The sequence below is a fragment of the Bemisia tabaci genome, chromosome 1 (assembly GCF_918797505.1).
Source record: "Bemisia tabaci chromosome 1, PGI_BMITA_v3".
In the NCBI taxonomy this organism is placed as follows: domain Eukaryota; kingdom Metazoa; phylum Arthropoda; class Insecta; order Hemiptera; family Aleyrodidae; genus Bemisia; species Bemisia tabaci.
Window position 1 is genome coordinate 87,508,342 of NC_092793.1, and position 25,599 is coordinate 87,533,940.

The window sequence follows — 25,599 nt, forward strand, 5'->3', positions numbered from 1 at the left end:
TTAATTTAGTGCTCGACGATGCTTTTATGACAATTGTGTTCAATTTTTAATTAAAAGTATTATATGTCACCTCTGAGATGAAAATTTAGGAAATCAGGCAAAATTACGGCAAATTTTGGGAAGTGATACACTTGACGGTGAAAATTCGGGTTTAAGCCCAACTATTAAGCTCGACGAGCTATATTTCCTAAGTCTACACCTAATGATAGTCAAAATAAAGTTTGGTTTGCCCAAAAATTCAGAAAAAAATTTTGGGAGGAAATAGAACCTGGAATTTGACCCTTATTTGAATTCACCCAGGTACAGTGCTAAAAAACATTGCGTTTTTATCTACTTTAGATGGTTTGCAAATTATGCCCTGATAAACATTTCTCATGGGAATGGACAAGAGATCACATGTGCTCACCTAAGGAATAGCCAGGAAAGCTCCTGTGCTCCTAAAGAAGTGAACAGGAGGTCACCTGTGCACCCATGGGAGTCTGGGGATCTTCAGTCCTGTCCCTCCGTCCCCGCGCGTCCCGTAGCTTTAAGGTTTGGTTGTTGGACTTCCGGCTTTTCGGTTGTTTTTTTATTTTATTCATTTTTCAATCTATTTCATAGTTATTTGTTAATTTTGTTGTTTATTGATTTTTTTATGTAGGATTTTTTTATTTGTTGATCTTTTTAATTTATCGTTTTCTTTTAGCTATTAATTTTTTTATTTATTGATTGATTTTCATAATATTTTTCAGGTGCGTTATACCCAAAAGATGCTATGGAGCCGAATAAATTCGATACACTACTACTATTTTATTCAAATAATTTAACATATTTTTTTTTATTTATTAAAATACATTATATTCTACTTATTAATTGTTTTTTTAATCTACTTTATTTGATGTGATTTACTCCTTTATTTTAATCTATTTTTATTTTATTTTATTCATTTATTTATTTATTTTAATCTACAGGGTTATCCAAAAGTCACTGACCACCCCTGTAACTTTTTTCCAAATTGAGATAGAAGTTTGAAACTTTGGCAATGTTCCTCGGTCTAAAGTAGCATCTTTTTGGTCCCCCCAAAATTTTGAGAGGCGGGGGCTAACTTTGTTTTTTTCAAACGGCAACCCCCCCTTTGTGATACCTCATTCGAAAGATAATAAAAAAAGAAAATCTTTGGCGCAAACTGCAGGTCAAAATGTTGATTTTTGACAAAATGGCGGCCGGTCAAAGTTCAGAATGGCGGAAATCTGACATCTCCGTTGTTTATTGACGGATTGGCGTGAAACTCAGTATCTTAGGGTTTTTCGAGACAAGAGAAACGATTCTGGCATTGGTTTTCCAGAAAAGTCAGTCCTTTTCAAAATGGCGGCCTAGAGCGGAAAGTGGATATTTAGGCTGCTTATCGTTGGATTTGCATGTAACTTGGTATCCGGGGGTATCTCGGCACGAGAAGACCGAATCTTTCATTGGATATCTGAAATTCCGACAAATTTCAAAATGGCGGCAGAAAAATGGCAGGAAATCAGTTTTACGGCTGTTTACCGATGGATTTGCATGAAATTCGATAACGATTATTTAGCATTTCAAGAATCTAATGAAAGATTCCTTTTTATCGAGCTAAAAACCACGAGGATATCGAATTTCATTCAAATCCATCGGTAAACAGTCGTAAAACTGATTTCCTGCCATTTTTCTGCCGCCATTTTGAAATTTGTCGGAATTTCAGATATTCAATGAAAGATTCGGTCTTCTCGTGCCGAGATACCCCCGGATACCAAGTTACATGCAAATCCAACGATAAGCAGCCTAAATATCCACTTTCCGCTCTAGGCCGCCATTTTGAAAAGGACTGACTTTTCTGGAAAACCAATGCCAGAATCGTTTTTCTTGTCTCGAAAAACCCCAAGATACTGAGTTTCACGCCAATCCGTCAATAAACAACGGAGATGTCAGATTTCCGCCATTCTGAACTTTGACCGGCCGCCATTTTGTCAAAAATCAACATTTTGACCTGCGGTTTGCGCCAAAGATTTTCTTTTTTTATTATCTTTCGAATGAGGTATCACAAAGGGGGGGGGGGTTGCCGTTTGAAAAAAACAAAGTTAGCCCCCGTCCCTCAAAATTTTGGGGGGACCAAATAATGCTACTTTAGACCGAGGAACATTGCCAAAGTTTCAAACTTCTATCTTAATTTGGAAAAAAGTTACAGGGGTGGTCAGTGACTTTTGGATAACCCTGTATTTTATTTATCTATTTAGGTTAATCTATATATTTTTTTATTTTTAATTGACTTTATTTTATTTTATTTATGTTAATTTATATGATATATTTATCCATTTTTCATTTTATTTTATTCAATTTAATTCATTTATATTTCTTCGTCTTAATAACTATACTTTTTTTTATTAGATTCAAGTGTTATCACTGTGTTATTCACTTCTTTCTTTCCAAAAATTGATCTTTTTTTTGTTATTTTTGTTTCTTTGAAACAGCGTAATGTAGAAATTTCCAAGAATATCGTTGCTTTCCATCATGGAATCGGCGCGGTGTAGGGGACGTTCATGCTTGCTAAATTATCCTCAATTAGCACGCGAGCCTCCGGAGCTCCACGGCAGCGGTGCTCGGGCGATCACGGGGGTTGAGTAACGTTGGGCGTAGTCAATACTTAGAAAGGAAACCGCTAGGGAATGACCGCGGTGCCAAAGATTAGCAAAGTTGCTCAGAATTTCTCTCATGTCTGAAACATGCCACGGCAATAGTACGAATTACATTGCGTGTTTAATCCTTAATCTTTTTTTTCTATGGCTCTGCTAGTATAGAGACGGCAATTTGGGCACGGATTAGGGAGCTTCCCATGGGAGCCACTTCTCATGAGAGCCACTTCTCATGGGAACCACTTCTCAGGGGAATTATTCTCCTGCCCAAAACAGCCTGAGTGAAATTCCCATGAGAAATTTTTAGCAGGGAATATTTCTATTGGAAGAATAGCGAGCAATATTTGAGACGTCTTACCTATATATGTTCCTGATTTACGAAAGAATCGGTTGTCGGTTAGAAAATTAGACAATGCTAACATAAGTACGATTTTCAAGGACAGCATGGTAGAGCTTTATCGAGATGCAGAAATGATTTGCGAAGGACATCAAGACAATCTTTATCAGGTTGTTTTTATAATCACACAAGGTCAAATTCTCATTGTAAAAGCGGATGATGAAAAATGTAAGAGTTGGAATAAACGCTATACGTACAGTCGTACACATCGGAAGTTACTGCTGATTTACGTTTGGCGTTTATCAGAGGAAATCAAGATAAACTTTTACAGTGTTTTTTGGATTCTGACTGGGGTGGTGACACTGACAAGAAATCAGTAACGGGATTTATGATTAAGAGTTTTGGCAATGTACCTAGTCTCCTGGGTTACGATTTGCCGATTTGCGGGGAGATTTTAAGGGAAAATCGGCAAAATCGCACGACGTGGCCTCTTTGATGGGGATAAAAGAGCATTTTAAACTGAGCTATGTAAATTTTATTATTTTTCTCGTAAAGTACTCTAAACAGTGTATAACCTCTAAAAATTTCAAAGCTGTAGGAACATTTCAAAGGGATGATAAAAATTCGCGAAATGACAAAAAAACGCGTCTTCGCACGCCACGCTCGGAACTTCAGGCTCTTTGAGGCGCGTTTTAAAACATTTTTTTCTCAATTTTTATTTTTTCCCCGCTATTTTCTCATCAAATGAAACCATTTGCAAGGCTCCGCACTTTAAACTCCGTAAATTCAAAAATGCGAGTAACCTCTTCTGAGGTAGCGATGTTGACCATTTTGGCGCCAAAAATCGATACTTTACGTGGGGCGCAAGGACTCGATCGACTTGAAACCTTTTCTGACGATACTAGGGCATGCTTCTTGAAACATTGAAACCAAAAATTAGAGATTTTAGTGTTACTATCTTGAGAAGAGCCACTTCAAAAGAGCCATTTTAACCGTTTTGGCGCCAAAAAACCCATTTTTTCGGTGGGACGCACCACGCGTGAAGGCTGGGAATTTTTTTTGGTAACAACTGGGTATATTACCTACATTTTAAGGCAAGAACAAAAATGTATGTGTCCTCGTTTTTTTTTAAAACCGCTAAAATCTGAAAAAATGGAAATTGACGATTTTTACGAATTTTTTTAGGGGTCTAAATAAGGTACGATAAATTTGATTTTTTACCCAAGAATCTGACTGGTCTGATGTAAAACTGGTGAAATTTTGGTGCATTTTTATCGAAAATTGCGGGAGATATGAAATAAAACGTGAAAATACCCCAAAATTCCCCGAAAAATGGGTGTTTCGGGGCTGGACGGGGGGTGGTTGGGGTCAGGAGGGTAAAATTTCCCAAAACCATGTTTTCAGGACCTCCTGAAAGGGTTTAGACCATTAAATTAAAAATCCGTGAGGAGGGGCATTTTGGTGCCCTTACCCAGGGATACCCTTTGTCGAATTTAAAAATCGAAAAATTGGCAACAATGCATGTTAAAATTAATGCGGCATTAAAAACATGGTTATTTCCTAAAAGTGCGCAATTTTTAGAGAATTTCTGTTAAAACCGCAACTTCATAGCTCAATTTTAATGCCATTTACAGAATTTGCCTGTTTTCAACTTGCGCGCGAGAAAAATTTCGGGTGAACTTGCCAATGCCGGAAAAAGGCGTGTCTTGTGATATGGAACAACATATCTAACTCCAGGCAAAATCGAAGAGGGGGGCATAATCGCCGATTTTGAATAACCCTGTTTGCTTCCAACATTTCAATAGAGAGGAATCCAGCAAAAGTCGACCAAACAGGCCGATCTTAAAATAATTTGCGATACCTGTTTTAAATAGTTATTATTTTTACCAAACCCTTTCTTCATCTCAGCAGGGTGTAAAAACTGCTGGTGAAACAATGTTGTTGCATCCAAACTCTTCATCACGCGAAAGAACAAAAGTTTTATATCATCCATAAAGTTCACAAGTTTACGTTAATTTCCGCATAATCCTCCCAAAAAACTGAAGAAAGAAATAATGTATAGAGTTAATGCATCAGGAAGTTGCTTTAAGGGGAGTCGGACTTCCTATGCTAGCCCATGTTAATTTATCGAACTTCAACTTTCTTTTTCTCAGAGTCTACTAGGTCTTTTTTCATCCGGTTTGTTTTGTTAGATTTCTGACACCTTCAGGATGAATTTAACACGGGGGTTTTCCAAAATTTTGAAAATTCGACTTTTTATGAATTTTTTCAATTTCGTAATATTTTTTTCCCAAAAATATTGACTTTAAAGTGTCCTCAAAATTATAAAAATCAATTTATCAAGAAAAGCCTGTGTTAAACTGTGCAAAAGAGTACAAGGAATAAAAAAAAAACAAAAACAAAAAAAAAAAGTGAAAAAAACCCAGTAGATCCTGAGAAACAGAAAAATATGTGTAAAAAATTGTGATTATCCGCGGGAATCAAGGGTTAAAGATTCAGTAAGACTTTTGGGGTAGGTATAGTAAGGTTGGGACAACGCACGACCTCGACGCATTCAAATATTCTTTCTGCCTCAACTAATGATCAGAAAGAGTTCATCTTTGTCTCATCTTAATCCTGAGAGTATGTAAAAAATAGTTACACAAAAAACTGAAAATAATACATTTTTCGATTTTTCAAAGTCCGACTCCCCGTAAGGCAAAGCAAAGAAAGAATGCAGAAAAAGTACAGAAAAGCTCTCCAATCATGATTTTGCATTTTTCATGTTCAGTCGAGCGCAAATGTTGTTTGACGCTCAAATTCACCAAGCTGAAACTCCCAGAAACCACCGCAGCCAGACACTAGAGATGTTGAGTCTAGAAGCAGAGTTTCCTGTAAGAGCTATACATCTAAAGGTCTAACGCAAATGTTATCCATGTCTTTCCTTTTATCCACCAATTTTTTTCCTGATGTAGCCTTTAACCAAAATCATTGGCCATCTCATTCAAATTCTGACAAAACGATAGAGGGAGGGTGGATAGAAGAGAAATCCTTTCCGCTCCAAATGTTCTGAAATCCTATGCAAAATTTTCCTAAATTTTTCCTCTCCTGAAGTAAAGTAAGTATTAATTTTATTCCTTATATTTCCTTATACAGGGTGTCCCAAAAGTCCGTACCCCCCCCCCCCTCGTAACTTTTGAACGGTTAAAGATAGAAAAACGAAACTTTGGGAATATTTCTATCTTAAAGTGGTCCATCATCTAGGGGGGTCAAAATTTTTGTTCCCCCCTCAGGGGGGGCGCGGGGGCCCCCAACTTTTTTTTTCAAATGGTAAACCCTATCTTGTGATACATCATTAGAAAGAGCATAAAAAACTAAGAATTTTGGCGCAAACCGCAAATCAATATCTTAATTTTTGACCGAGTTATGATAGGTCAAAGGTCAAATTTGACCTATTTTCAATAAATCATATCTCCGGTTCAATTTATTGTTAAGAAAAAAATAAAACGGGAAAATTTACCAAATTGTAAGCACTTTCAAGTAAAAATCACAGAAATTACTTCAAACTAATCATAACTCGGTCAAAAATTAAGATATTGATTTGCGGTTTACGCCAAAATTCTTAGTTTTTTATGTTCTCTCTAATGATGTATCACAAGATAGGGGTTACAATTTGAAAAAAAAAGTTGGGGGCCCCCGCGCCCCCCCTGAGAGGGGAACAAAAATTTTGACCCCCCTAGAAGATGGACCACTTTAAGATAGAAATATTCCTAAAGTTTCGTTTTTCTACCTCTAACCGTTCAAAAGTTACGAGGGGGGGTACGGACTTTTGGGACACCCTGTATTATCTGTACACACAAGAATAATTTATGCTTTCTACAATCTCACTAAGAGGCCCTGGGAAGAGCCGGAGCTCCCCTGCTAAAAATTTCCCTTGGGAATGACATGTGATCACATGCGCTTCCACGGGAATGACATGTGATCACATGTGCTCCCAGGGGAATGACACTACATAACATACGTACTACATACATCAGAAATAGTGCTTCCAAGATTTTGCTTGTAGCTGTATAATATAGATGCTTCCCTGGGGAATGGACAGGGAGCCCGTGTCCTCCCGTGGGAGCTAACATGTGACCCATGCGCTCCTCTGGGAGTCGATATGTGACCCGTGTGCTCCCATGAGAAAGTATGTGTGACCCGTATATGCTCTCGTGCGGGACCTCTCACGGTGTCTCATGGATCATCATAGAACTTTAGGGAAAACTTACGGGCCCATATATGACTTCAGCCCACCATGTACAGTGGAGCATCATAGAGCTATATCCATGGGATATGCATTCAAGACCCTACAGTGTCCTGCAAAGACTTCACAGAACTTGGGAACGGATATAGCGCGACAAGACACTGCGCCTTTATCTACTTTAGATGTCTTACCAGTTATACCCTGATAAAAAATTTCCCCTGGGAATGGACACGAGATCACATGTGCTCCCTTGGGGAATGGACAGGAAAGCCTCCGTGCTCCCAAGGGAATGGCAGGGGATCCCCTGTGCTTCCAAGGGAATGAACAGGGGGTCGGCCACCTGTGCACCCATGGGAGTGAACAGGGGGTCCCTGTGGGGGTGGGGGGGAGTCTGGGAATCTTCAATATCCCGTCCCTCTGTCCCTGTCCCCGCGTGCCCCGTAGCTTTAAGGTTCGGTCAAGATCCATCCATATAAGTCAGTCATTGCGCAGATTTCCCCCCGCTCGGGGTAAGCCCCATCCATTGGCTCAGTTGGCTCGTGACGTCAGCATTACTGCCGCGAAAGCGAAAAAGCACGGATACAATGCTTTTCTTATGGGAGAGAGCAAATTTTTCTTAATGAATCATTTAAATTTCTTACTTTTAAATCCTTTGAAACTTTCTGAGTGTCGAAAGGAACGTTTAGACATTAGCATTCAGGCTTTCGATTTTGCCGAATTTGTGTTCTTTCATTTTTTACAGTTTACTCTGCATCAGCCATTTTTACACGCGAATCTATACCACTAGATGGCTTGTTACATCGCTGACTACAAAAATCATTTAAAAATATAAAAACGCAAATTCAGCTTATTTGAAATTCTGGACGCTATTGTCGAAACGTTTCTTTCGACACTCGGAAAGTTTCCAACGATTTAAAAGTAAGTTTAAATGATTCATTAAGACAAATTTGCTCTCTCCCATGAGAAAAGCATTGTTTCCGACTTTTGTTCTCCCAGTGATCAACTGGAGAGAACTTTCCTTTCACTCTGGGCTATTTAATCAATGTAAAATCTCGAAAAATCTCGATCGCTAGTGAGATTCTCCTCTGTTCTCTTGTAAAAAATCGCTTGAAAAAGCGATTTTTTGTATGTGTGAGTGCGCTCCCATAAGATCTGATGTAACCGCTTATTGTATTAGTGTGTATTTTACAGGGGTTTTTCGAGACTACCGATAGTCGCTGTTCGATACGTCGATACGTCGATTCAATTCTAAACCTACCAACCCTTTCCTACAAAATACCCTGTTCCTTCTGAGTTCCTTAACTTTGCCTTCTTTAACTCCGTTTCTAAATAAACTGTATTAATTATCTGAAGTTCTTTATATCTTAAAGCTTCAATTTCCAATATGAATTTCCTAACTTTTTCACCATTTTCCTTATAAAACAAAATCAATTTACGTATGTACTTTTTACCCTTGTGTTTAGCGCTTGTTTCATTTGTGCGTCAGCTTTGATACAATGGCGGATTGTTTACGTTCATTTTATAGTTGAGCATTTTCCAATTTTTTCCTTTAAATCTCTTCGAAAAAGTCCCAAAATGACTTAGCACTCTTTAAATAAGTAATTCACCCCTTCAACTTAACATTGATGGTACTTTGGATGGTTCCACCTTTTGCAGTGAGAGAAACTGAATTGCCGAGTTTCTGAGCTGGCTATGGCTGGCTCCTTGGTTTGTCCGTGTCCTTCGGTTTGATTTGTGATTTGTGCAACTTCCTTAATGGATAATCTTACTTATCAAAATACTCTTTGACTGTGCGTGGAGTGTAATTTTGTCTTGTGTCTTGACAGCATTAGCACCATGTGAATCAAAATTTCAATCAACTCCATTTTTGCCGTAGGGTAGGGATCCTTTAGCTATCCTACCGCTATCAGAGTGCTGTCGAGAAACTAATCACAACTGTCGGTATGTTCTGTTGAGCAGTTATGTAAATATAAAACGGTTGTATTTGTTAGTCAATTTCTTTTGTATGTGAACAATAACTGAATGTCCAGAATTCCAAACATCTGACTGTATCTCAAGTATATGTCGGAAATATTTATCAAGGTCAGAGTTTGTGAATCCTTGGCAGCAGTTAATGAATTTCCCCTAAGTAACAACTTCGCTCAACAAAGTTTGGTAAGTAAGTACAGCTCAGATCCACCATCGTACACATATAATTACATATTAGTTTAAACTCAGTGCGAGTAATGTTTTGAGGGTAAAGTGTTCTCTATTCTCCAACATTTATTAGCAGGGGTGCGAATTGCGCGGAGGCTGAGAGGTACTTGTTATTTTTCTAGATTTTTCAGATTTGCAATTTTTGTGGAATACTTACTGTGACTTTGGCACACATTCTAAAATTAACAAGAAATTCCACAAAAGTTTGATCAGCGCGTTGTGCTGACCTTCTTGCGAGAACCTAGCCCGAAGCTGAAAATTGCAGAGGCATGAAACAATGTTCACTTTGGTTTGTGAGATTTTCTTATAAACTTGGCATCCTCATATTTGTCCGACTTTTACCAAAATAATCTTGAAATTATCTCTCCCATCACCACATAGCAACAAAATTAGCATAAACATTCTTGATAAGAGGTGGCATAGTATCCAGAGACCCCTGAGAGTTTTGTATTAAATACTAATGATGCTCCTCTGGCAGAATTAAAAATTGACCATTCTAAACTACATACTCATATCAACAGCTCTTGCTGACAACAACCTGCTACCTTCATCAACTTAATCTGAAGTTTAGAATAATAGATAAGCCGCCAACTAATGTACTATCATTTCCATGCAAACAGTCAACCTTGTATTTATTGAGGAATGATAAATACAGTTTTTACTATGCCTTAGAGTTCTTACCATAATTCTTACCATTTGGAGTCAGGAAATAAAAATAATTGCTTCATTGTTTGCATTTTTATTGGCCAACTAAGTTCACAGTGGAACTTTCGTCTACTTGGTGTTAATGAAGGTAAATATTTATTCTTCTCTTATTTGGATGAGAATTACCTAGGTACATCAAATAGGTATGACATACTGTGACACTGGGTGCCGCTACTAGGTACTCTACTTATATTTCAACGATACTGGAAAAATTCATAACTCAGGTAAGGGCGTTATCTTGCAAGCTACAGAGCTAGTAATTAGTCATATTTCGATCCTTTGAGATTCTTTCATCATTCAGAAATAAAAAACTAAATTCAGCTGGAACAGGCACATTTCTAGGAAAGGAATGTGACGGATCATTTATATCTAATTTATATCTCATCGTCATCTCATTTATCAAACAATGCTTCTCGTCCTCATCTTGTTCTAATCTTGTTGAGAGCAGGCGAAGATTTGAAATGCGCGCTACAGATTCGGTAGTCGCCTGGCAAAAGTGGTACCCGCCTGACGTCACAAAACTTCAAGATGGCAACAAAAATCAAACTGGGACAATAATCAAAGAAAAGGACTGTGGTGGTTACAAAGGAATACCTAAATGATCATTCATTTTTTCGAACCCTTATAATTTAAAAAAATTAATTTGAAGTGAAGTACGTATTTGGAGACTTTACACTTTACTGGGAGAACATCCAATGCCCAGCATGAGCATTGGAAACGTCATTCGTGAACTCAAAATGACCGACTTGTTCTGGTTTTCGCGGCAGTAATGCTGACGTCATGCGCAGAAGATTCTCATTTCGGTTTCGGGAATGACATGACCTATATGAATGGATCTTGGGTTCGGTTGGCGGACTTCCGGCTTCTCGCTTGTTTTTTTTATTTTATTTTTTTATTCAATCAATTTTATTTATGTATTTTTTTATTTATCTATTTATTTATTTATCTATTAAGGTTACTCTATTTTATTTTTTTTTATTTTACCTATTTATGTTATATTAATTTATGTTAGGTAAGTATATATTTATTCATTTTTTAAATTTTATTTTATTCAATTTAATTCATTTATTTTTCTTCGATTTATATATATATATATCACAATAAAATTTGGGATAAAAGCTGATTTTTTAACACATATAAAATACCGGTCGTTTCGGGGCGAAACAACCAACCCCTTCTTCAGCGGCTGAAACAAAAAAATAAAGCTAAAAATCTAAAAAAACTACCGCCTCCCCATCTCGCCAATGCTTAACCTATAAATCACAATCAAAACAATAAGTCACCGCGGCTACCGAATGGCAGCAATGACCGAACCGAAAAACATCAACAAACATCTAAGTACAGGGTGCTCCAGAAAAACCAATCAGACACCGATACAGGGTGTCTCAAGGGGGCAGGAAAAATTGATGGTACGTCGTACTCAGTTTATCAACATCAGCGCGAATATCATCTGAATATATCCATCTGAATATCATGTAAGAAACTCATTTGAATTTTTTGATTTAGTCAATGATTTAGAATTGCCCTATGGTTTTCACCTTATTTCTCTCGATGTCGTTTCCATGTACACAAACATACCTGCAGAGCTGGCTCTGAGGTGTGTGAGTGACAGGTGGGATGAGACAGAGCAGTTCTGCACCATCCCAAAGGATCAATTTATGTACATGCTAAAAATCTGCATTACGTCAACAGTTTTTGAATTTAATGGTTTGTTTTACAAGCAGATTATGGGCCTTGCTATGGGTGGATGTGTCTCGGCAGCGTTGGGTAATATCGTGATGGAGGATTTTGAACTTACAGCGTTGAGCACAATACAGTATTTGGTGTTCTTTTACAAACGATTTATGGATGATATTTTACTCTGTGTCCATCGGGATGATATTCATCTGGTTTTACAGTTTTTTAACAGCTTGGATCCTCACATCCAGTTCACTTTGGAAGTTGAGAATAATCGACGAATTAATTTTTTGGACATGACCTTAATTAGTATGGGTCATGTCGTGACATGCAAATGGTACCAAAAGCCATCGTCATCCGGCAGTTACCTGAATTTTTTGTCAGTTCAGCCATATACCTACGAGAAGAATGTTGCGGTGAACTTAGTAAGGCGCATTCTTGGCCTTACTCATGTAGGGTTCCGGGAAGGAGTGATAAGAACCAGGAAAAAGCAGGGAACCGTGAAAATTCCGCAGGTGGCTTTAAAATTGAGCTATGAAGTCGCGGTTTGGACGATTTCTCTAAAATATTCGCAATTCAAAGATATCTTACTGATTTTAATGTCCCATTAATTTTAGCATGCGTTGTTGCCAATTTTTAGATTTTTACATTCATCCATTTTTACAAATCCGCAAGTATAAAAAAGGGCTCTATGTTGATTTGAATAAAAAGTTGTCTATTCGATAGTTCGTTTGATTTTGCATCCATTGATATATTATACCTACCTCGCATGAAAATGCTTTGCTCGCGAGATATGGCCATTTTTGTAAACAGCTTTATGGAGCGACGACGCCTTGTTAAGTCCAGGCAGATAGAAATTTTAGCTTTCAAAAACACCGGGTAGCATTAATAATTCCATGATTTCCTGTGTAATTTTTGACGCCGAATCTGAATTTAACATTTCATCAAAAATTGTTGCCCGAAAGTTGCCAAAGAAGTTGTTCCGAAAACGCCGATTCCCCTCCCCCCTGGATTTTGCCCAAACTTTGTTCAGATGTTGTACTAGGTGTCCCCGATGCTTGGGCAAAATTTCAGCCCCCTCGGATAATTAGGGGGGGCAGGGGGGGCAAAGTTGCAATTTTTTCAAAACTTTTAAAAGGCCCAGGTGGTGACACAATCTCTGCCTCGCCCGCGCGGGATGGAGCGCCGCCGATATGCCGCCCGCGCGTAACCGGGAACGCACAGAAAAATCGCTTTAACTCAAGAACGAATCGTTTCTCCAAGGTCGAACAAAGTGTGATAGATGCAGAATTTAATGGAAAATCACCTCAACAGGTTTTATTCACGCAGCAACGATTGCTTGGAGAGAAGAGACGATAAATGAAAAAAGTCGAACCTTCAAAATCGAAAAAATCGATTTATGACTACGATAAATTACACAACCGTGCAAACATCATCAATATTCTAGTAGATAATATTTTTTAACGTGTTTTAACGCAAACCGCAACACTTACGCTCAAAACCGTTCGCGATTAGGTACATCGATTTTTAAATCTTTGAAAAAATTGCAACTTTGCCCCCCCCGCCCCCTCCCCCCGAATTATCCGGGGGGGGGGGGGGCTAAAATTTCGCCCAAGGTTCGGGGACACCTAGTACAACATCTGAACAGAGTTTGGGCCAAATCCAGGGGGGGCCAAAATCGGCGTTTTTGGAACAGCCTCTTGGGCAATAATGGCTTAAAATCAGCCCCCTTTTTTTGCGAATTTTGGCCTGTACTTGCCAGGAGTAGATCTGACGACAAAATTGGCTATTTCCATAGTTGAATCTTGTTGAATTTTCTACAAGCTGGATCCTGCTTTCTGCTCCCGGCAAAATTGAGAAAAGTGAAAAAAGGCAAGATGAGGCAAGGTGAAATTGGCGCTTTTTGCGGTTTTTGTCCTGCGTGTCTTGTTTTCCTACTAAGGGAGTGTTTCTTTAATAAACGAATGAACAAGATGAGCAGAAGTTGATACCCTGCTAAAAATTTCTCATGAGAATGACATGCGATCACATGCGCTCTCACGGGAATGGCATGTGATCACATGTGCCCTCACGAGAACGGCATGTGATCACATGCGCTCCCAGGGGAATGACATGTGATCACATGTGCTCTCAGGGGAATGACACGACATCACATGTGCTCCCCTGGGGAATGGACAAGGGAGTCCGTGAGCTCCCATGGGAGCTAACATGTGACCCGTGCGCTCCTATGAGAGTGTACATGTGAGTATGTGACCCGTATATGTGCTCTCGCGGGACCTCTCACGGTGTCCCGTGGATCATCATTGAACTTCCGGGAAAATAACACGGGCCCAAATGTGACTGCAGTCCACCAAAGTGAAGCATCACAGAACTATATTCACGGGAAATGCATACAGGACCTTACAGCGTCCTACAAAGACGTCACCGAACTTAAGAACGGATACGGTGCGACAAAACACTGCGTCTTTATCTACTTTAGATGCTTTGCAAGTTATACCCTGATAAAAATATTTCCCCTGGGGCTGCACACGAGATCACATCTGCTTCCCTGAGGAATAGCAAGGAAAGCCCCTGTGCTCCTCAAGGAATGACAGGGGATCCCCTGTGCTCCCAAGGAAATGAATAGGGGTCACCTGTGCACCCATGGGAGTCTGGGGATCTTCAGTCCTGTCCCTCCGTCCCCGCGCGTCCCGTAGCTTTAAGGTTCGGTTGGTTGACTTCCGGCTTATCGGTTGTTTTTTTTTTAGTTTATTTATTTTTCAATCCATTTTATTTATTTGTTGATTTTTTTATTTATTGATTTTTTTAATTTATTGTTTTTTATTTATTGATTTTTTTATTTATTGATTTATTTTCATAATATTTTTCAGGTGCGTTAAAGCCAAAGAGATAGTATGGAGCCAAATAAATTCGATACACTAGGTAGTACTATTTTATATAAATAATTTAACATATTTTATTTCTTTATGAAAATACATTTTATTCTACTTATAAATTGTTTATTTTCATATACATTATTTTATTTTATTTATTTATTTATGTTAATCTTTTTTATTTTATTTTATTCATTTATTTATTACAATCTATTCAATGTATTTATTTATTTAGGTTAATTTATTTCATTTTCTTGTTTATTTTATTTAATTCAATTTAATTTAATTTCATTCATTTATTTTTCTTCGTTTTTAAAAACTATATATACTTTTTTTTTTATTTTGATTCATGTGTTATTCACTTCTTTCTTTCCTAAAATTGATCTAATTTTTTATTATTTTTGTTTCTTTGCAACTGCTTAATGTAGAAATTTTCAAGAATATCGTTGCTTTCCATCATGGAATCAACGCGGCGCGGCGCTGGGGATGTTGATGCTTGCTAAATCTCCCTCGAATACACGTGAGCCTCCGGAGCTCCACGGCAGCGGCACTCGGGCGATCACGAGGGTTAAGTAACGTCGGGCGTAGTTAGTACTTAGATGGGAGACCGCCTGGGATTGACCGCACTGCGGAGGTTTGCATATAATAGCAAAGAATTTCTTTCATGTCTGAAACATGCCACGGCAATATTACGAATTAATTTTCGCGTTTAATCCTTAATCTTTTTCTTCTATGGCTCTGCTAGTGGAGACGGCATTTTGGGCACGGACTAGGGAGCTTCCCATGGGAGCCACTTCTCATGGGAGCCACTTCTCATGAGAGCCACCTCTCAGGGGAATTATTCCCCTGCCCAAAACAGCCTGAGTGAAATTCCCATGAGAAATTTTTAGCAGGGTAATAACGAACAATAAAATAAAACATATTCCAATGTTGCCAAGCTTAAATATAATACCTACTATGCTGGTTTTTGACGATATTGGCCCTATATTCATGTTCACTTCTAATTTTTAAATTTTATGGATGTAACTCTCATGCAGAAAAAAAAAAAAATACACTTCGGTAGAATAAATTCATTTTCAATTTGGGTTTATAAGTACTGATAATTATTATATTTAGCCCAGAAAGTCAAAATTCTTAATATAGTGAATTTTGTTGGGTAGTGTCAAGAAATCACATTTTGAGACATTAATGGAAAACTTTCTGATATTACCTAATGAATAAAATGGACTCTCTAGACTAATTTCATCGATAAAAGACAGGACGCATTGAAATAGGTATTGCCAAAATTCCGTACCTACATTTCTTGGATTTTTGCGTTATTTGATCATTATCATTCATCGCCCTATATTCAGTACTTATACATTTTTATTTTATAATTTTGAGAAAATGGAGATAAAACAAGAATATTAAGAATGCCTAAGTGAAGAGGAAGCCCAGGAAAGGCTGATAAGGGGCTTTAAAAGGAATAAGAGAGCTCCAACTGCCTGAGGACCATGGAGACCAGGAAGGCACTATGGCGGTTAGGTGTCGCAGAGCGCAAGAGACCGCTATTTAGCCGGCTCTTGTGTACGTATGTAATAATGCAATAGTTTTTCGTTACACTCTGTATAATTAAGATTGTCCTAAGAAATGTTCGTTCAGTCGGAAAACAAGAGACACAGGACAAAAACCGCAAAAAGCGCCTTTTTTCAGTTCGCCGCATGTCGCGCGTTTAATTTTGCCGTGAACAGAAAGCATAGGATCCAGCTTGTAGAAAATTTAACATAAGTTTCAACTATGGAAATCACAAGCGTCGTCGCTCCATAAAGCTGTTTACAAAAATGGTCATATCTCGCGAGCAAAGCATTTTCATGCGAGGTAGATATAATATATCGATGGATGCGAAATCATACGAACTATCGAATAGACAACTTTTCATTCAAATCAACATAGAGCCCTTTTTTATATTTGCGGATTTGTAAAAATGGATGAATGTAAAAATCGAAAAATTGGCGACATCGCATGCTAAAATTAATGGGACATTAAAATCATTAAGATATCTTCGAAATGCGAATATTTTAGAAAATTTTCGTCCAAACCGCGACTTCATAGTTCAATTTTAAAGCCACCTACAGAATTTTATTCACGGTTCCAACTTACGGCAATGCTGGAGCGCACGGGGAGAATTTTTGGTGAACTTGCCATTGCCGGAAAAAGGCGTGTCCTGGGATAGGGAGCAACATATCCAATTCCGAAAAAAATCCACTAGGGGGGCAAGATCGTGTATTTAGAATAACCTTCTTTCAGGTCAGAATAACTATAATACAACCCCGCAAAAATTCCTTGCCACTGATCTTTTGCCATCTTTTGGTTTACTTTATTTTGATTATCGTTGGTATTACTGACATAAACCTATGTATCCTATTTTGTTACCTATGTCCCTCTTATTGACAATCCAAAGTTTTCTAGAGTCTCTTTGATGGCGAGCAGTGGTAAGTAGTTCTCAGGTAAAAATGTATAAATGAAAAAAACAAATTAAAAGGAAAAAGACAGTGCAGACTTCCTTTTCTGTTTCAGAAAGACAGAGAAAACAACTCACTCATAACCAATTGCACTGAAGAACATGGCTAATCTTGGTCCGGTGATACTTATAACTGAAGGAGCCAACCACAATGTTATGGCAAATACAGCATAAACGATACTTTGAGCAATGTAGCCATCCCCATGAAAAGATGGAACGTCCTTTTGTAGGCTCAGTAGGAAAGTTTTCTGCGAAGCAAATGAAATATTATTAGTCATTTCATTTCTCGAGTTGACATGGTGCAAGCCACTAAAAATCAGCTTGATGGTTCTCCCAAGATTATTCCAGCCAAGAAGACTGTTGCATAGTATCAGGCGAAACTTAGTATATATTGATTATTTTATCGGCCTTTGTAGGAAAGAAAATTTAATTTAAATATTTCCACTAAAAACTGAACATCTAGCTGCAAAAAGTTAAAGTGAATGAAATTTTGAAATACCTATGAAAAAAGTCTACAAAACACCAGATTATGACTTATTGTTAGTATGAAGACGTTAAAGCAGGATCCTTTCAGCTTTACGATTTACTTTTAGGTCTGCATGCATGCTAAAGTGAAATTATTTCCAAAATTTCTTTGGCACAAAAATCTTTCCTGGAGGCCACTAGGCGGGGCCTTCGTGGGGTGAGGGTTACTTAATTTGAGGCCTGAGTACTCGAAAGAAGTGTATGGGTATTTGAACTTCTTGGGCATAGAATAGATTATTCATAGCAAAATCTGCATATGAAAAGTGATTACTCTACTGGTTAAAGGCTTTCATTGAGTCCTCACAGCTGTAAGTAATCAAGCACTTTTGTTTGTCGATTGGCTTCAGCAAGTGTAAGCCAACCCTCTCTCAAAAAACTACTCCAGATGTGACCCGCATCCTTCAAATAACACTTGGTATTATGCCCCAAAATTTGCAATGGTTTTTTTTTTTTTTTTTTTTTTTTTGTATTCTCATCTTTAAATACCTAGGCAGTAGGTACATTTCATGAGAAGAATTCTTCCCGGAGGAAATCCAACAGTAATGTGAATTTCCTCTTTGTTTATCTACTGACTGCTGTAAAAGCGCTATGTAGATGTTTGTGGAGGGAGCAATCAAAAATCGATACAAAAATGGCCATACAGTTAAACTTCGATCATTCAGCGCCTCAGTTATCCAGTGGACAGCCTAAGGTCATTTTGAGAATTTCTCAGGACACATTTTCGATCTAAAGTTCGATTTTTAAAGTTTTTTCACCACTTAAAAGTATTCTGTGGATTTTCATTGATCCGGCGTTTTCAGTGCCTATACCCAACATGGGTCGGTGCCACGAATTTCTGGATAGCTAAGGTTCGACTGTACCTACCTACTTTCTCTATATAAGAACGTTCAAGGTTCCACTTCCTTTTACTGCATTCTTTATTTTTTATCAATTCTTTCTCCTCGATTATCATTGATGGCAGGGGTCAATGATACGTATCATTGAGCCCTAGTTGTAGCCCTACTAGGCCATGTAGGTACATGGAAGTTTTCCAAAGCATTATTAAAAGCTTGATCATAGAGTAATTCTTCATTCTGGTAAATGTAATGAACTTCCAGGCAGCAGATTTTATTGTCCAATTTAATTTTAGCTCACTTATGAAATTATTAAGATTGACTTTAATGACGGATATCTATTTCAATCCTGAAGAGAGTTGGCTGTTACCATATAGTTTACAGTTTTTTCCGGGTTTTTTTTTTTTTTTTTTGAAACCACCAATTCTTTGCACCGGCCTATCTATCTTTCCTTCAAAATTGTTCGGAAAATCCTCGAAAGGTCAACTCGAGAAATCATTTTTAGAACTCTTAGTCAAATTGCAGCTCAAACAGCTCATGTCAGTCTTGTATACCGATAGTTACTAGGATTTTGATCGCACAAAATAACGTCTTAACATACCAACCTATGCTCCTGCTCTCCTCTTAAAAAGCACAGGGTACTTTTGAAATACTCGTTTGTATGATAGACTTAACAAGAAGATTTCAGGAAAAATAGGGCAGTGTGGATCTTACCTCCATATTAGTGAGGGAGTTATACCCAGCAAAAAGAAAGAAAAATCCCAATCCAAGAAGCGCCGTCCGCAAAAGTTGCTGATTTGCAATATGCATTGTCAGAATATTCACGTTGAGTATCGATACTGTTGAAAACTACCACTGATCACTGCATTGAGGTGGAGAAAGGAATTATTTTTAGCCCATCTTGACACTTATGAAGTTGAAACTTGGGCTTAAAGTAAGTTACTGAAACATTCGAGATTTGACACACAAGTAAGGTTTATGTCCTATTGATGTTGGCAATTTTCTTTCTGGTGTTCAGGTTCAGGAAAGTACATTCTGGCTCCTCAAAGTCAGGAAAGAGAGCGATTTGCGGTTGATTTTCGATTTTTTCACAATTTGGTATCTATGAATAGACATTACGTTTGGCTTTTGATTAAATTAAAATTTGAAAACGCACATTATAGAGTAGGTATTTTATAGCGGTTTAAAGGGGCTTTCTCCATGTTCCTCAAGACTATTTTCTACATTGTGTAAATTAAAAATTATCGGACACGTTTGTCCCAATGAAATTCAGAAAAGTTCAAAATTAGGACCACCCTTATGAACGTATGTTAATGAATTTCCGCTAAAAGGATTTTCAACAAAATAAAGAATATATGGATTCATTTTGCAAAAAGGAACCAGGAGCATTGCAGTTGCTAAGATTGTGGAATCTTTTTTGTTTTGGATAAGAACAACCTGATCATCCATTAACAGTTTCTATTTTACTCGCTAAAAACTGTATATTTAAGACAAAAATTACCTTGTAAATCTAATACCTATTCTGTTCATAATTTCAGTAATTTAATTGCAAAGGATGAAGTTGCACAATTCTAGAATCATCAGAATGCTTTTTAGTTCCTTTTTGCATACCTAATGCAATTCCAATTCATATGATGATCCGTAATAAACGTCAGAAGGTTACGAGGGAGTTTATTAGACATTAGGAGAAGAACTGAGCAAAAGCTTTTCATGATTAAAAACAAAGTTAAAATCTACCATTGGCATTTTAAAACTCAAAAGTTCATGGCTGAAATTATTGGGACTTTAAAAATGTACTTTGTTAAAGAATGAAAATAAACTTTAATGCACACCTCACTCACATGGAAGCAAGAGGAAAGGAGAAAAGTATTGGGACAAACCCCGTCCCTCCAAAACCTGAGTTTTAGCGCCAAGGCTATATTCTCTTTTTGATAAAGCCATATCACTCACTGCTCAAACTAGGGGGTTCATATACCGACAAAAGAATTTTATAAACCAAAAATCAATATTAAAAAGATGAGTTTCTGATAAGACAAGGCATTGTTACATATTAATTGACACTGACTGAGAATGCCGTATCAGCTATTTGTTAGACATACAGGGTGTCCCAGAGCACCCGTACCAGGCCTTTTTCTCGGTTGATTTAGGTCGGACGAAGTCGGGGACCGCGGGGTTGAATAGGGAATTGACCCTAAGGAATCCGAATTTCATGGTCTCAAAACCCCCTAGCCTCCCTTGGGGGATAAAGGGGGGTCACGATCTTAAAAGTCGGAGTTCTCGATCGAATTTCGATTCGATTTCATTAGAATTGAAAAGTACGGAAAATTCTACGTGAAATCGACCCCTAAAAATTCAAAATTGGACCACTTTATGCCCAAAAATGATCCCTTTAAGAGGGGGACAGCGACTCCCTCCATAATTTCCCTTTGATCAATAATTGACGCAGCCTCTCCGGATAAAGGTGGTTTACCAGGTAATCGACCCCAAGGAATCGGTTTTTCATGGGCCCGAAGCTCCCCTAGCCTCTCTTGGGAGTAAACGGAGGAGGCACAATTTCGAAAGTCGGGGGAAATTGTGCTTCCCCCTTTTGCCCCTAAACGGAGGCTATGGGTACTTCTCCGGGTAAAGGTGGTTTGCTAGGTAATCGACCCCAAGGAATCCGATTTTCATCGTCCCGAAGCCCCCCTAGCCGCCCATTGGGGGTACAATGGGGGCACAAATTCCCCCAACTTTTGAAATGTTAACCCCCCCCCCCCCCAATGGAGGCTAGGGGGGCTTCGGAACCATGAAAATCGGATTCCTTGGAGTCGATTACCTGGTACACCACCTTTGCACGGAGAAGCTGCGGCAATATTTAACCAAAGGCAAATTATGGAGGGGGCTGCTGTCCCCCTCTTTAAGGATTCATTGTTGGGCGTAAAGTGGTCCAATATTGGGTTTTTAGGGGTTGATTTCACGTGAAATATTCCGTACTTTTCAATTCTAATGAAATCGAATAGAAATTCGATCGAGAACTCCGACTTTTAAGATCGTGACCCCCCCCCCCCCCTGCTTTATCTCCCAAGGGAAGGGGGGGGGGGTTGAGACCATGAAATTCGGATTCCTAGGGGTCAACTCCCTAATTAACCTCGGGGTCCCCGACTTCGTAAGACATAAATCAACCGAGAAAAAGGCCTCGTACGGGTGCTCTGGGACACCCTGTATATTAGGGTCGGAAGAAGAAAGTACAATAGGGTGGAGCGAAAAACATTTTTTTTTTCGAAATTAATGGTGCTCACCATTTATTCGAATACGTCATCTTGATTGGGAGCCTTAGTGCCGACTTGCAAGAAATAGTAAAAACTGTCATTCAAAGGAATGGATAAATTGCCCACTGTGAAAACATTTTGCTGTCGATGATTTTCGATAAAAATCGGCGGAAGAAAGCATGGCGCTTTTACCGAAAACTACAGTCCCTTTATACCCAGAGCAAAGACATTGAATCACGTAGACCGTGCGTCCGGCTCGGTTTAGTGCTGGCGGAGCGAATCAAGTCTCCGGAGCCCCATGATGGGCGGGCGGAGAATGGGAAGAGAGAGCGTATGTCCCAAGCACTCGAAGAGACTGCAGAGAGGCAATGGAGAATTCATGCCTGCGCTCGGTTTTTCACGAATATCTCGTTTCGAGTCCATTTTCAGACAAAATTTCTAAGAAGAAAAGTTTTAGAACACATTATTTTACACCCAATTAGCATTGCTTCAGTTGTCTGAACAAATTATTAACCGAGGAAAAAAGCCTCACAATCCGATAAAAATTCACTGGAGCCGCTGCTGCGCGTGCGCAGATGTGCGCAACTGGACACGAACTCATCGATGCGGGTCGATGCCACCACTCATCGGCATGCGAATTTTTAAAAGTTGTCTCGCCTATTCCGTAACCCCGGATGCACGGTCTACGTGATTCAATGTTTTTGACCCAGAGTTATACGACATCTCACTTTTAAAAAGCCTTAAAGCCGAGAGCCGGGAGTGGCCTTAAAAAAATCCAATTCTGATTGTTCTCGCTCATGGAGTCACAAATGAGTGCACCAAGATGGCGGTACCTTGAATGTGAACCATAATGAAAATAATACCGAATGGAGATGTTGCATGTGTGAGGAATTTGCGATTTGACTGTTGATTCTTATGTAAAAGTTCGCGAGAAACACGATGGTGCTACTGGTTTTCTCTGAAATCAACTCCCAAGCTCAAAAAAAGCTCTCCAGTTGAGACCAAAATGGAGGGGACATCCCACTCTACCCTGAGAGTCCGCGTCTACATCAAGACAAACTCTCCATGCAAATAGGGATCAAATACATTCGCAGGGTTGCCGTGTTTTCAGTTTTGGAGTCCCCAAATAAAACGGCAGCCCTGTCAATGTATTTGCTCTCTATCTTTGCATAGAGATAGTTTGTCTTGGGCCTTGTCTCCACGGGCCGTTTCACGGGATTTGTCCCTGGGAAAAATCCCTCTTACGAAGTTGGGAAAAATATTGAGTTAACCAATATTTTTCCCAGTAGGTACCAAGTATGGTCCTCGTACTCCTAGGACCCACGGAGAGAGGAAGAAGAAGTGAAAACGAACTGTGCGATATTTTGTTGAATACTCCATTATTCAGGTTTGTTTAGTTAAAATACCTAATGTGTCTAATTGTCAATTGTGTGCAATTATTATTTTAATCCTGGTTAAATAATCGACTTTAACTAATTTATCTTCCCGCGCAAACTAGTCGCAGGACCGTATAAGCCCCGTCCCGTGGAGACGGTAACTGGGAAAAATCCCAGAAGTTTCATTCCTGCGATTCGAACTTGGGACAAATCCCATGAAAACGTCCCGTGGAGACAAGGCCTTGATGTAGACGTGGACTCTCAGGGTAGGGTGGGATATTCCCCATTTCCCCTCCATTTTGGCCTCAACTCGAGAGCTTTTTTTGAGCTTGGGAATTGATTTCAGAGAAAACCAGTGGCACCATCATGTTTCTCGCGAACTTTTACATGAGAATCAACAGTCAAATCGCAAATTCCTCACACATGCAACATCTCCTTTGTGGTTTATCAAGAGTGAATTATTATTTTCATCGCACCAAAATGAAAATAGATTAATAAATTATCCACTAATCCATAGAGAAAAAAAGGAGGTGTTTGCATTTCGGGCATCTTGGAATTTTTTAATGACTTGATGACGTAGGTGGGTAGGTACAGCGACGTTTAGCTAAATATGAAAAACGGACCATAAAGTCCGCTTTCTTTACTTAAATCAACTCATTATATAATTTCAAGCACTTTTTATAGAGTGCGACTTTTTTCCTTAAATTACACCATTTCCAAGAAAATCGACAGGATAAAAACGTCGCCTGTACCCACCTACGTCATCAAGTCATCAAAAAATTCCAAGATGCCCGAAATGAAAACACCTCCTTTTTTTTCTCTATGCCACTAATCAATCTAATTTTATTTTATTGCAATTTCTTTGGTTAGGTTTTGATCAGTTTTGTTGATGTTGTTGTTTTTGGATGAAAGACATCGCAATACTCCTTACCTATCCTTATCCCTCAATACCGTTCGTTCGGGTGCACACTTTTGTGACACACCATGGCCAGCCCAGCTGCGGGGCGATTATTGAAATGTCATCGACTCTATGTCGCCGCTTACGACAAGACATAGCCCTATCTTAACCGTGCAATATATCGCAATTCGATGTCTTATCGGGCTGGTTTAAATTTCAATAATCGGCCGCAGCGGGGCGATTTTTGAAATGACATCGACTCTATCGACTAAATGTCGCCGCTTTGTCGTGCCGCGCAATCGACTAAGTGCCTCTCAGTCGATTGCGCGACACGACAAAGTGGCGCGACATAGAGTCGATATCATTTCAATAATCGCCCCGCAGGCCAGCTGATAATCGAGATGTCTTAACTCTGGGTATAAAGGGACTCTACCGGAAACCAGAACTGCAAAAATACAACAGTAGGTAATCAGAAAATTCAAAGTTCCAGAAATTAACTTGAATCCTGAGAGTTACGGCGATTTGATAGATTGGAAGAAAACTAAAGTTATACTCAACTGCTGCTGCTTCAATTCACGTCTACTGAAAACCTGAGGGATTTTGTGAACGAAAGGGACCGACCTCTCAAGACATTCCATGCCTCACTCAGAGTGTAGAAAGAGCCGTGCAGTCGGGGTCGAAGGAGTGTCGAAGTTGCGCACCAAAGGAAAGAGAGAGATTCATCAGAGGTCAACTTTACATATCCAGACAACTTATGCCAGCTTTCCACACGTAAAAGCCAATATGAAGTCTCCAAATAGTAATAGACCGTGGGCCAGCAAGGGGTAACCCCCCCCCCCCCCCCATTGAAATTTTGAAGGTGGTGATTTTCTTGAAGCTCTCGACTAGTAGCTAGAATAAGATTCTTCTTGTTTACGCGAATTCTATCGTGGTGGGGGGGGGGGGAGTAAGCCCCCCCTAAACCCCCCAAAATTGCTCAGAATTCCGACTTTTCCGCGAATTTTCCCACTTTTACCCGAAAAGGCTTGATTTTAGGGCAAAACTCCAAATAACCATTCTGAAAGCTCGTGAAATTCTGGTCTAGAAAAGTTTTAAGTGACCTTCGCCATTACCCGCTGTTCCCCAAAATGGGGGGGCTTAAATTGTATATCTCAAATTTCCGCGAAAATGACCGTTTCGCCGCGATTTCTCGCCAATAACGCGGAGAAGGTTGGTAATATCGTAAAATTGTTTATCCCTAAAATGATAGAGCATTAATTTTTCGTACGGGGGGCGGCCTAACCCCTCGTGGGGGGAGGGGGGCCCCCCAGCAGTACCCACCCTATAAAAACCGTCAAGATCGGCCGCTTCCTTGATGTAGCGTTATGCGCAAAAATGGGCGGCGAAATGAAAACAAGTGCGTTTGTTCTGAGAGAACATCAGTGTGACTTCTTGTGGGAGGTGACAGGGAGGAGGAAGGTACATCCCCTCCCCCTCCCCTCCTCCCAAAAAATAATCACGAAAAACGTTAATTAAACGCGCAAAATTCCACTTTGTAAGACGACTTTCAGGGCTTGTCATTAACACGCTT

At 39.1% G+C, this 25,599-nt stretch overlaps 2 protein-coding genes across 11 annotated transcripts in view; one reads left to right on the forward strand and one right to left on the reverse strand.

Annotated features, from left to right (window-relative positions):
* The window catches only part of chinmo (Chronologically inappropriate morphogenesis), a 132,058-nt gene extending 114,713 nt beyond the window's left edge, over positions 1-17,345 (forward strand). The window contains exon 6 of one of the 2 annotated variants that reach the window (XM_072306372.1): positions 17,206-17,345. In XM_072306372.1, coding sequence (XP_072162473.1) covers positions 17,206-17,246 — 41 coding nt within the window. In that variant the 3' untranslated portion in view covers positions 17,247-17,345. The remainder of the gene's footprint in view (positions 1-17,205) is intronic. The other variant, XM_072306371.1, reaches the window with a different exon arrangement.
* The window catches only part of LOC109032902 (UNC93-like protein MFSD11), a 57,737-nt gene extending 37,273 nt beyond the window's left edge, over positions 1-20,464 (reverse strand). Inside the window, exons 1-3 of one of the 9 annotated variants that reach the window (XM_019045247.2) lie at positions 20,340-20,464; positions 19,222-19,449; positions 17,228-17,397 (exon numbers count right to left, since the gene is read on the reverse strand). In XM_019045247.2, the coding sequence (XP_018900792.2) occupies positions 17,228-17,397; positions 19,222-19,317 (266 nt within the window). In that variant the 5' untranslated portion in view covers positions 19,318-19,449; positions 20,340-20,464. Of the gene's footprint in view, positions 1-17,227; positions 17,398-19,221; positions 19,832-20,118 lie in introns of all 9 variants that reach the window. The other 8 variants (XM_019045248.2, XM_019045244.2, XM_019045239.2 and 5 more) reach the window with 8 other exon arrangements.
* Positions 20,465-25,599: the final 5,135 nt, after the last annotated feature.